The 12,157-nt window shown below is 33.3% G+C and overlaps 2 protein-coding genes across 2 annotated transcripts; one reads left to right on the forward strand and one right to left on the reverse strand.

Annotated features, from left to right (window-relative positions):
- The first annotated feature begins 1,100 nt into the window (after window positions 1-1,100).
- LOC18595194 (uncharacterized) lies at window positions 1,101-3,564 on the forward strand. Its single transcript, XM_018122622.2, has 6 exons — window positions 1,101-1,278; window positions 1,388-1,414; window positions 1,543-1,605; window positions 2,911-2,989; window positions 3,093-3,138; window positions 3,281-3,564. Exons 1-6 carry the CDS (start codon window positions 1,237-1,239, stop codon window positions 3,288-3,290), a joined length of 267 nt encoding a protein of 88 aa, XP_017978111.1. The 5' UTR covers window positions 1,101-1,236; the 3' UTR covers window positions 3,291-3,564.
- Window positions 3,565-4,128: 564 nt separating this feature from the next.
- LOC18595195 (D-3-phosphoglycerate dehydrogenase 1, chloroplastic-like) lies at window positions 4,129-8,155 on the reverse strand. Its single transcript, XM_007023032.3, has 4 exons — window positions 7,393-8,155; window positions 5,789-6,165; window positions 5,419-5,529; window positions 4,129-5,324 (listed from the first exon to the last, which is right to left on the reverse strand). The coding sequence occupies exons 1-4, from the start codon at window positions 8,081-8,083 to the stop codon at window positions 4,557-4,559; spliced, it is 1,947 nt and encodes a 648-aa protein (XP_007023094.3). The 5' UTR covers window positions 8,084-8,155; the 3' UTR covers window positions 4,129-4,556.
- Window positions 8,156-12,157: the final 4,002 nt, after the last annotated feature.

The following is a 12,157-nucleotide window of genomic DNA, read 5'->3' on the forward strand; positions in this document are numbered from 1 at the left end:
ATAATTTGACTAATATGTATAATGAGAAATATTATTTTGGAACAGAGTGTTTATTTTAAAAATTAACAAACTCGAGTAAAATTATGATTAAAATTTAATAGTGTTAGTGTGTTTTACTTAACATAAAATGACAAATGATATTTTGAATAATTATAATTAATTAACAATTAATAGATAGAAATACAAAAACTTGATTAAATATAATGAAATAATAAAAAATTATTTAAATAATTAAAAAACTTTTTAAATATTATACTTTATTTATTAAAAGTACTATTCCTATTTAGTTCCTATTGATAATATGAAATATTTTATTATAAAACATAATAGTTTGTATTATTTGGATGAAAAATTGAGAAATAATTTTTCACCATTTGCAATAAGTGTCTGGCAATATTTAATATGACGAACAAGCGACATCCATTTAATTAATGAAATTACGTAAAATCAATATAAAGTAAGTAATAATAACTAAAATTAGAGTATTTATGTCAATTTATTTTTCCATAAAATATATTTTTTGTTTCACATGCATTTATAAAATACTTACTCGCTCTTGTAAATAAAACAACAAAGATGATATTTAAAAATATTATTGAATTATTTACAAAAATTGAAATAAGTTTTTATTTATTTATTTCATTCAATTAAGGTTTGTACTTTTATTTTAAACCAAATTATCTTTCATTAGTAACGATTAATTAATTATCATTAGTTAAACCGTCACTTATTATTTTTATACCAATTAATATTAACATGACATATTAACATCTCATAATAGATAATAATAATATATAATAATATGATTATATAATATTTTTACTTTTCATATTGATACCATTTCAATCGTTATAGGAATATAAAATGATAAATAATAATTAATTAATAATACATAATTATATTTTAATTATAAAAATTTATTTAACTGAAAATGAAAATAAAAAAACTTGATTAAATATTATAAAAATAGAAATTTATTTAAAATGTATTGAATATAACAAAAGAATTATTCTTTAAAGTAAAAAAAAAAAAAACTTTTCTAATGGGCTAAAGTGGGCCGTTGGGCCTATGATGAAAGGTCTACACTTTGCCTGCTAACCCAAAGAATTAGCAGTCAGGCGGAAAAGGACAGGCAAGTAAGAAAGTGAGTAGCGAGGGTTCACCATTTGGCTTCCTAGGCGCAGTCAGCAGAGAAGAAGAAGAAGAGGAACAGAGAAGAAGCGAGCAGAACACACCATGGCCAGCACCAAAGTCCAGCGGATCATGACCCAGCCCATCGTACTTCTCTTTCTTCCCTTCTTTTCTTTCCTTTCTTCACATGCCTTTTAGGTATTTTTCTCGTTAGACATATTGTTTAATTTTTTTAATTAATTTCTGGTAATTGCAGAATCTGATTTTCAGATTTCTCCAAAGCGTAAGTCTCTCTCTTTCTCTTATTTTTTTTTTCAAATTATGTGTAAATATATATATATATATATATATATATATATATATATATTAAATTGGTGGATTTTCGTAACAATTTCTATTGGATTATGGCAGAAAGCTCGCATTCAGATTTGGCTTTTCGAACAGAAGGATTTGAGAATCGAAGGACGTATCATTGTATGTTTAATTATTCTAACAACTGCTATATATTTTTTTTAATTTTGTTTATATTTTGTAGAAAAGGAATATTTGTCTGTTGATTTTTGGATAGTTACTTTGCCAAAGACTGATTTTGGATGGCAAAAGAAAGAATCCCTATGTTTTAATTAGTGTTTCTTTTTAGTTATTTGATAATTTTTATTCAAATATAGTGTTGCTTTTTTAACTATTTTATGATAAAGTTGAGAAAATAACTTACAAATAGTGTAAATCAAGTGGGTAGACTAAAAATTTACTGGAGCGTTTAAACTGACAATGTTTACGGCCGTTGTTGCTAATGCTATCTATGGATTTTTCAAAGTGCAGATGTTTTAGGACCTTGTTTTTGCTCTTAAAAGTTAGAAACTAGGAACATAGAAACTGTTTCTTTTGGTCTAGGCATTCAGTAGAAACTGTTTCGTTTGGTCTACATATTCTTCTTCCTTTAGAGATGTGGTACATGTAAACTTAATGAGATTGCAAGTTCTTTGGTCCCATAAATAGCATGGGCAACATGGAAAGTATGCGAATTAAAATATAACATGCACGGATTGTTTTTGCTTTACAATGTTGCATGTACGATTTGCTTTTGTTTGTCTGTAGTTAAATAAAAAAATAGTTTTTTGGTGCTAGTTATTACTGTGGCATTGCTTCGAATCTTAAGAATTGGCCATGGCCAAAGAGACGGGGGAAGATTGAGTGATGCTGGATGTTATGGCCTTCTGTTGGAAAACCTCTCCTAGCATCTATTACTTGTGGTGTTTGCATACAATAATATCTATAATTTCAGAATTCAGTTAATTAGAGACATTCAGTTAGGTAGCTGTTTCAATTGTAAGTTGTGGATTCCCAAGGATATATTGTAATAGGAGATAAATATCCTTTTTTTTTTCTATTTGGGGGAAGGGGGATTCAAACTCAGCTCTTTGACTAGGACCATTGAGCTAAATGCTCAGATGTCGGAGAGAAAAACTCTTATGTATGCATGAAGTGGCTGGCAATAAAAGAACCCCCTCTCCCCCTCGTAAAGTTCCAATTTCCCATCTCTTAAAAAGGAATAAGTTATGAAAGCTTGTTATTGAATATGCTGTTAATGTGACCAGAAGAAAGTAGATCGATGCTTTACACTTCTGCTTACTAGTGCAAAAATGCACGAATTCATATACTGTTGATCTATCTTATCAAATTGCATTGTAAGCAATGTATAAATAGTTTTTCTGCATGCACCTTCTTATTTCCTCTGTGATATGAGGATTAAATCGTGCTTCTTTTCATTTGTTTCAGGGGTTTGATGAGTATATGAATTTGGTTTTGGATGATGCTGAAGAAGTCAACATTAAGAAGAAAAGTAGAAAGTCACTAGGTAGTTACAAAACATTATATTCTTCAGTTTTCAAATGTTTTCTCTTTCATTAGTTTTTGCATTTTCCTGTGACATTACTAATTTAATCTTTGGCTTTGTTTAGGGAGGATCCTGCTAAAAGGGGACAACATAACTTTGATGATGAATGCGTATGTTGATACTCTCTCTCTCTCTCTGTCTCTCAGAGTTTATTCCCCTACATTCTTTCCAATGTGTAGGCATAACCTTCTTTTCTACTCTAAAATGTTTCTTTTCCTCCTTTTTATTTATTTATTTTTTTTTTACGTCCAGGGGAAAGTAAGGAACAAGTTCGAGGCCACAGTGCAATTTGGTTCTCCTTGCAGCTATTACTATAATGAATATGCTGCTCTATTGTAGTAGTTTAAATGGTGTATCCTCTGTTGCAGTAGATTTTATGACAGTGGAAATGCATTTTATGCATAACCAAACTGCAAACCTTTTGTATTGTATCATAGCAAGAACAGCTTGATGCCTTACAATTATTTAGATCTGTTGAGATTTCAGCATCTGCATCTATGTCCAACTTGATACCTACTAAGTAGTTTTTCTTTTCACCCCTCCTTCGCCTCTAAATTCTCCATATTTAAAATGTTTCTTCTTTTTGCATTGCATAGCCATCTGGGTAGATTTTCATACCTCTATGCTACCGCATCCCAGGCGTTGGATCTTTTATATTCTGTTGCTGGAGTTGGCTGACTTTTTGCTATTGATTGTGATGCTTGTGGTTGTTGGAGGGTGTAGCAGTGATGACAATTATACAAGCCTGGGTAGTAGCTGATTGGTTGGTGAAGGTGAAAGATACTTTACAGCATTAATTGAGCTTTGAAGCTAAGGCTTTGTTAGAATTTGAGGGAAAGGCAGGAAAATAAAAGTTATGTCCAACGCCGTGTGTCAGGGTCTAGACCGAATTGTAGGGTATTGCTTGATTTTGGTTTATTGGGCTTCATGGTTTTATTTTACAGTAGGCATCACACTAAATGAAGATGATGTGAACATTTAAATACTTTAATGTGAGAAACATGACTCTCTTATGAGATCGTAATTAGTGAGGGAAAGTTACATTAATAGCATAGAAATAACTTTTTTTTTTTTTATAATTCGGAGGGGAGAGATTCGAATTGTGTTTTTTAGATAGGGGATTATGTATTAATCAATAAGCTAAATGTTTGGTGCCAATAGTATAGAATAACTTTCATTATCAAGGATTGCAGATTTGAAAGCTTTTCACACACTAGAAAAACAAAAGGAAGGTCAAGAAGAAATACTAAAATAACCCTTGACCCACAACCAGCAGTGTTGTGGCATAAATGACGCCTCCTGACCATCACCTAAAAAAATAAAAACAGAAGCACCTTTGCTTTCTGACACATCTCTGGGACAAAACATTGCTATGATATAAAGGAGGAAAGCAGGACAGACTGCTTCTTTATATTGATAGCCAGGTTTCATTCTCAACTTGTTGAGCAGCAGAACCTGTATAGTTTACTAACCCCTCCAAATGGAATATATCTCTCCTAAACCAAGCCATTGGTGTTGTTATCTTTCTCTATAGTTTGAGGAACACAAACTCTTCAATAGCTGGTACTGTTCCTATCTTCCTGAGGGCTTCCTTGTCTGGTTCTTCATCTACTCCAATTGCCATGATGGCCTTGTTCCTTCTCACTGTCCTCCCCACACTCATGAAGCTCACATTTATGTTACCTTGACCAAGTATGTTCCCAACCTGGCCAATCATGCCTGGTTGGTCGATTTGCCTGCACAAGATGAGGTTCCCTTCTAGGCTCACATCCACTTCAAAGGATCCTACACGAGTCAAATGTGGTACCCCATATTTCACTCTTCCTTCAATGCTGATTTCCCCATTTTCCGACACAGCACTGGCAAACTTGGAGTCAACATTGGATATCAGCACCTGGATTGAATGAACAGGGAACTCAGGGGATGCATCGACAACCACACGTTCCTCACTGATCCGTAGCCCTTTTTCCTTGGCCGTGAAATCTGCATTGACCAGGTTGATGAATGAGGATGATATTGGCTCGATGATACCTTTTGTGATCATGGCTCGCAGAAGCCTTGTATCCAAGTCATCAGGGTCTCGTGCAGATTGGTAAACCACCTTCACAGATTTTATTCCCCTTCCCCCAGCCACCAGCTGCACAGCTAACCTACCCAGTTTCTCAGCTAAGACAACATATGGAGCCAACTCTGTCATAACCTCCTGAGGAACCATGGGAGCATTGACAGCAGTTGCAGAAAGTTCTCCTTTCAATGCTCCAACTACAGCCTCTGCAATTTCGATTGCAACACCCTCCTAACAAATTGTATTGGATGCCAACGCATTCAAAGAGTTAGAAAAATGTGAGAAAAGTGTGAAGCCATTTGGTAAAGAGAGGAAATAATTGTACCTGTGCTTCCTTGGTGCTAGCACCAAGATGAGGTGTGACAACGACATTCTCATGCTGCACTAATTTGCTGTCTTTGGCTGGAGGCTCCTCTGTGAACACATCAAGTGCTGCCTGTGCCAAACCATTGTAAGAGAAATTATCAGTCTACGAAGTAAGAAAGGATTGCTATTTGCATGGGGAAGAAGCTGTCATCTGAAGTTAGAACTCGATTTGATCAGACAAAATTTCTTTATAGTATTTATGATTGATATTGAACAACATGAGAATGTAAGGATTAAATAAAGGTTGCTTAAGTTATCCCATTAAGCTTATAACAGTGTCCAACAGAATCAAGTTGCAAGGCAATTAAACATGAAGCAGGGAAGCTTACCTGTGCCACTTTTCCACTGTCAAGGGCCCTCACCAATGCTTCTTCATCAATGACTCCACCTCTGGCAACATTGACAATGCGTACACCCTTCTTCATCTTCCCAAAAGTGTCATCATTGAATATCTTTGAAGTAGTGGAAGTGAGCGGCATATGCAAAGAGATGAAATCTGCAGTGGAGATGGCCTGATCAAAGGAGACCAGATCCACACCAATAGCTCGGGCTCTATCAGCTGGGGCATATGGATCATGAGCAATAACATGCATTCCCAAACCTTTTGCCCGTCTTGCAACCTCTGATCCAACTTTTCCAAACCCCATCACTGCTAGTGTCTTTCCAACCAAAGATACACCCACATACTTGCTTCTTTGCCATTTCCCTGTCGAATTGCACCCAATCAGTCATCTTTCAGCTATGTCACACACACAGAAACAACTAATCCCTCAAACATTTTTACCAATTTATCATTCAAAGTAGGAACAAACATCTAGCTTTGTTTAGAATTATTGTGCAAGAAAAGCTTTTTGCAGAAACCCCAAAATCAGCATATAGTACTTGTATAAGAGTGTTCTTACTCTATGCATAGTGAGTGAAGCAAGCCTTTCACCAAATTATGTCAGGAAAATAACATGCCTAGAAATCAAACATCAGCAATTTAATTTTGTCTAATTGCATCAATAATTTTCTTCCCTTTAATCAGAAGAAAAAGGTAGATGATCCCACATTCCTGGCATGCCAAGCGAGTACTTCCTCTGTTTCACCAATGATTGTGTTGTCACTTTCAATTCTAAAACTACATGATTAAGCTACTTAACAATTTACAAACACATGCATCATGCATGCATGTGCTTGAATGTGTTTGCATGCATACATGTATGTACCTTTAACAAATGTAAACTAATTATGTGTATGAATGGCATTAGCCATGTGAACCAACTACCCACTAGACCCCCGTCGGTGAAAAAGTATCCAATGATATTTTTCTTCTTTATTGTCTGGGACACAGACAATGATGTTTCTCCTTGGAAAGCAACAAATGTTATGGATCCACAAATCCATTCAAAGATCCAAAAGTGTCCTCCACAAAAATACAAAAGACCCAGAAATGTTTGCACAAGGTGGGCGGAAAATCGACCTTGTCAAGCTGCGATGAGGCCATTATACTAGTATACAATAATAGTATTACTAACTTTAACCAAAACCATAAGTACTTCATCATTTCGCTATGACAGCAGATATCATAAGAGCAGATCTGAAACAGTTAATTAAGATGATATTACGGGAGTAGATAGGGTGCTTCAATCTCATCTCAGGTGGGTATAGGATTCTGAAAAGCTTATAAACCTGAGTACTGTGCACCTATCAGTTAGCTTTCTGGAAAGAGAGTAATGGTCACATCACATATAACAAAGAATGAAATAATTTCAAGGAAAAATGAAGAGAAAAATATTAGAAAGAGCCAAATCTTTCATCATGAAAAACTTGATTGATTTCCAGCTCTAAGCTCTTTGTTTCTTTCTGATCCCATATATTCCAGAAAGGCAAGCAGAAAGAGAAAAAAAGATCAAACAAGTTGAAAACAAGAATAAATTAAGGCACCCTTTACCAGCTTTCATGGAGGCATCAGCCTGGGCAACGTTTCGTGCCATGGCGGCAATCAACGCAATACCATGCTCGGCGGCTGCAACAGTGTTAGCGGTGGGAGCATTGACCACAAGACAACCGAACTCGGTAGCAGCTTGCAGATCAACGTTGTCAATGCCGACGCCAGCTCTTCCCACCACTTTCAAACGCCCTTTGGCCGCTTCCAGAACTTGCCTCGTCACTTTGGTCCCACTCCTCACGATCAACGCATCGCACGACGAGATCTTCTCACAGAGTTGTTCAGGGGAAAGATCGTAGGAGCAGTCCACGTCGCCGAAGCTACGTAGAAGCTGAAGACCCGCTTCTCCAAGTTTCTCGGAGACCAAGATGGTCGGTCTTGTCCCTGAAGAAGAGACACCCTCCGCCGACAACAACGAGCTGGTCTCACGAGATGACTCGGCTGTTTTCAAGGCGCTGCTGGTGATATTTGCTGCTAAACAACGAGACAATGATTGCTTAGAATCATCCTGACAACCCCAAGAAGAAGAAGCAGCAGAGAGCTTCAAATCAACAACGGGTCCTGCTGGGTTTGTGCTGTGGAGGAAGGAGAGAAGCTGCGAGGGTCTTGAGGAAGAAGACGTTGGCTGCGCCTGAGAGGCGGTGATGATGGAACAAGGGTTGAATATGGAGGAGGCCATTGCATTCGAAAACATTTGATGATTGATGTTTCTTTCGTCTTCGGCCGGTCTGTAAGTCTTCTCCAAAAGTTTGTGAGGAAATGGAGGGGTGTTTGCTATATTTAATAGAGCTTTTTGACCGCCAATTTTGGGATATTACTATAAAAGGATTTTACCTTTGCAACCTTCCTTCCGCTTTCTCGTTTTTACTCCTATCCGAGTCAATTAATTTGTTACCATTTTTAGTATATAATTTAAGAGATTTTTCTATGTGAGGTCAAAATTTTTTGCTTCTCTCAAAAATCCTATACGTAAAATTATTTTATATGTACCTATTTATAATTAAATAGTCTCGTTACGAATAGGTAATACAGAAATATAATTATCATAATGAATTCACATAATAATTCGTTTAAAGTTTTGAGTCAAGCCGATTAAGTTATTCGGATTAATGTAATATTTTTTATTTCTCTTTGATGTATATTTTTTTTAATTATTTTTTAAGTAAAAGAATTGACATAACAATCATTGAATAATGTGCCAAAATTAAATTTGGTATAATTTAAAAATCATTTTGAAAAGTCTATAGATAATTTATAAAAGTCAATACAACACATGGTTGGTTGGTGGCAAAAGTCAAGAGCTGTGTCATTAAGTTAACTCGATTTGATTGTCGCGTTGATTTGAACATAACTACAAACGAAAAGTGATTAACAACAAATTTTTTTAGTTTTCTTTTAAATAAAAAGTTATATCTTCGTGTGAAAGTTATTTGGCTTAAAAGTTATATCATATAGTGTGTTATAATATAACTATTGGATTACAAGTGAGTTTTTCAAATGAATAATTATATTTTTTGATTAAATGATATATTAAATAAACATTTTTAAATTCAAAAATTATGAAACAAATGAAAAACATTTCAACTTAAAAAATTAATTATGAAAAGTTATCTTTTTATATTATAACTTAAAATATTATATTTTATGAAACAAATGGTTAAGATAATACTTTTATATAAAAATTATATTATATAATTTGTAAAGGTATCTTTAAAACATAAAGATACCTTATTAAAAGAATTGTGTTGCAAATTTATATAAAAATTTTATTATCAATTATTTTGACACATAAAAAATTAATAAGACAAGAGTAAAATAATCAATAACAAGAAAATATTATGTTTTGAAAATAAACATAAATACTTGACTTCAACATCTATTAAAAAAGTTTATATTTTTTATAATCTATTTGTTGCAAAAAATAAGTTATAAGATTAAACAACTTTACAAACTTTCAAATATATTTAACGATCTACCATCGTAAAGTACAAGACGAAATTAGACGTAGATTTCATTATATTTTAAAGTTATTTGCATAATTTTCCTATTATATACCGAGTGATAAAAGTGAAATAAAGCTTAAAAAAGGTCTCAAGTCTTAAAATTAGTTTTTACCAATTCATTAAATTCTAACTAAACTCTATTTACACCAATAAATTTATAAATTTTATTTCTTATAAATAATCGAGCAATTGAACTCGGAAGATTCAAACGCTTTAATATTTTTCTTAAATTATGCCTTCAACATCAATTAGAAAAATTTTTTCTATGCTGATAATCCTTTTAAATGTCAAACAAGTAACTATCTCATTAAATAATAATGAAATATTAGATAGTACTCCACTTTCAAGGGTTGTCAATTTCTTTGGGGTTGGTACCAATTCTGATTTATCCTTTTACTAGTTTATTTGGTAGTAGTACAAAATATTTCTGCTGACAAGGAGGCTAAACTTTAATTAGCCAATTGATCATAATTTAATTTCATAAAAAGAAAGTTAAGTTATAACAAAATAAAGACAAATTAAAAATATTATGATTCCAAATATCAACCAAAATAAAAATTACAGTGAGAAATTTCGACCCATTTAAAATATAATAATAAAACTTAATATTGAACTATAATATAATAACAAATTTAAATTTAATATTTTCATAACTTATATACGTAATATGTATGATTTGATTTAACTAACACCGATATGGAAGACATTATACTACACGTTGTTAAATTAAATAAACAAAATAATAATAATTTTTTGTATATTAAAAAATATTAATGAATTAAGTAATCTTCAGTGATTGAGTATTTAATTCGAAAGTAAATATTTTATTTAAAAAAATTAAGTGGGAATCTCTCTTTTCCACTATTTTATTAAAAAAAATAGCCTAGCGGTCAAGCCATCATGACGGTAGACCATTTAGTCTTTGTCAAGCATTATACAAGAGAATGGTGGACCGGCAGCACCCATCATTATGGGAGGGCCGAATTGCAATTTTGGTTATTTAAATAAATAATAAATAAATAAATCCAAAACTATAGGAATTATATAATATTAACCAAATTAATTTGTTTGTACTAAGGTTTGGGCTGTGCCATGTGCGCCTTTGGATCTTCATATTTCTCTGTCTGATCACACTTACCTTTTGTCCTATAGTAGGAATGTTGAACAATAAAGTACTAGGTACTTTATTGATAAAATACTAGTACTCTATGAGTATGTGATAATTTTTGAATTTTTACTCAAATTTATATCTAAATATCCTAAACATCACTTTGTTAAATAATTGTACCAGTTAAACAATCAATTAAAATTAAATTTTATGTGTAGTACAATAAAAATTAAATTAATAAATTAAAAATAATTCATAAAAAATAAATGAAAATGTAAAATCATTTTTAAAATAATTAATAAATTTTAAGAAGTATTATATTAATCATAAAAAATTATAAAAAATTATAAAAAATAATATATATTATTATTATTTATAATCGAGTTTGGGTAGTGGGTACTTTATGAACATTATTTTAATCTTACTCGAACATATAACTGTAATAATTTTATTATTCAAACTCTACTCTAACTTAATTATAAAATACTCTAATTGTATTTAAACGGGTCGAATAATATAGAGTATCAATTAAAAGCCGCCCTACCTCTCTGCCTCATTCACAAGGATTAACCTGTTAGCTTTACTGTTAAAAGTGAATGGAGATAGATAAGTAGGTAAACCATACACTAAGTGGTCATCTCATCATGAGACAGGGACTTATCCATACGCCTGGCGGCTTGAGTTGAAGCCTCATGTACGTTGGGAATCTCCCCTTTTAAGTTGCTTAGAAAGAAGAAGCAAAGGAAGCAACAAAAATGGAGAAGAGAAGTTACCTTGAGATTTGCAGTGAATGATCAAGACCAAACTCAGCTGAATGAGGCCAGAGAGAAAAGAACCTGAAACATTTACCATCACATGAAGTGCATTCATCATAAAAAGCCCATCACATGATGGAACAGATAGTTGGAGTTGGCTCATAAACCATTTTATAGTATAAGGTACGCTGTGGGCACTGACAACAACTTCATGAAGTGAATTTGTAGATTTCTTTTCTGGTCCTTTGGCTTCTCCCACACTGCTTATGGTGGCATACCCAAGCTTTTTCCTAAGTAAACAGGTCAAGTATGCTGAATCAATTCCTTCTCCAGTCATGGCAACCTGATCTTTTGTCTTTTCTTGCTCTCTCCACCAAGCTCACACCTGTCAGAGAAAACAAGGATTAGAATTCAGAAGAACATTGAACATATGAGTTTTTTTGATAAATTAATTTATTCAAACGATGCAATATATACCATCTGCTACTGCAGCAATCCTCATGGCCTTGGTTTTTGCATTTGTCACAATGCAGCAAAACACCAGAAATACTTGGATTCTGGCCAAGACAGCCACCGGTTATGAGGAAAAAGAGCAAACTGTTGGCAAGCTAGTTGAAGACATACCACATATGAAGGAGTTTCTACCTCCTGATCAAAGTCCTCAACCTCCTTGATTTTGAGGAGGGGTTGTAGCTAGTTGAAGGGTTTTCCTGGTTTGAGGTCTACAAGGCACAACAATTCTTTGCATCTCAAAATACACCGTAGTGAGTAGGGCTGCAGGGTATTTTGTTCAACTGTAAGGGAAGACTCATCGAGTTATTATCATATAACTTGGAATGATTTACAGCAAGCTGCTTATGTTTCTGGTTTGACAATGTATTGAAATTTTGATGAGTCTTGCT

The sequence above is a fragment of the Theobroma cacao genome, chromosome 6, assembly GCF_053813885.1.
Source record: "Theobroma cacao isolate CCN51 chromosome 6, ASM5381388v1, whole genome shotgun sequence".
NCBI classification, from domain to species: domain Eukaryota; kingdom Viridiplantae; phylum Streptophyta; class Magnoliopsida; order Malvales; family Malvaceae; genus Theobroma; species Theobroma cacao.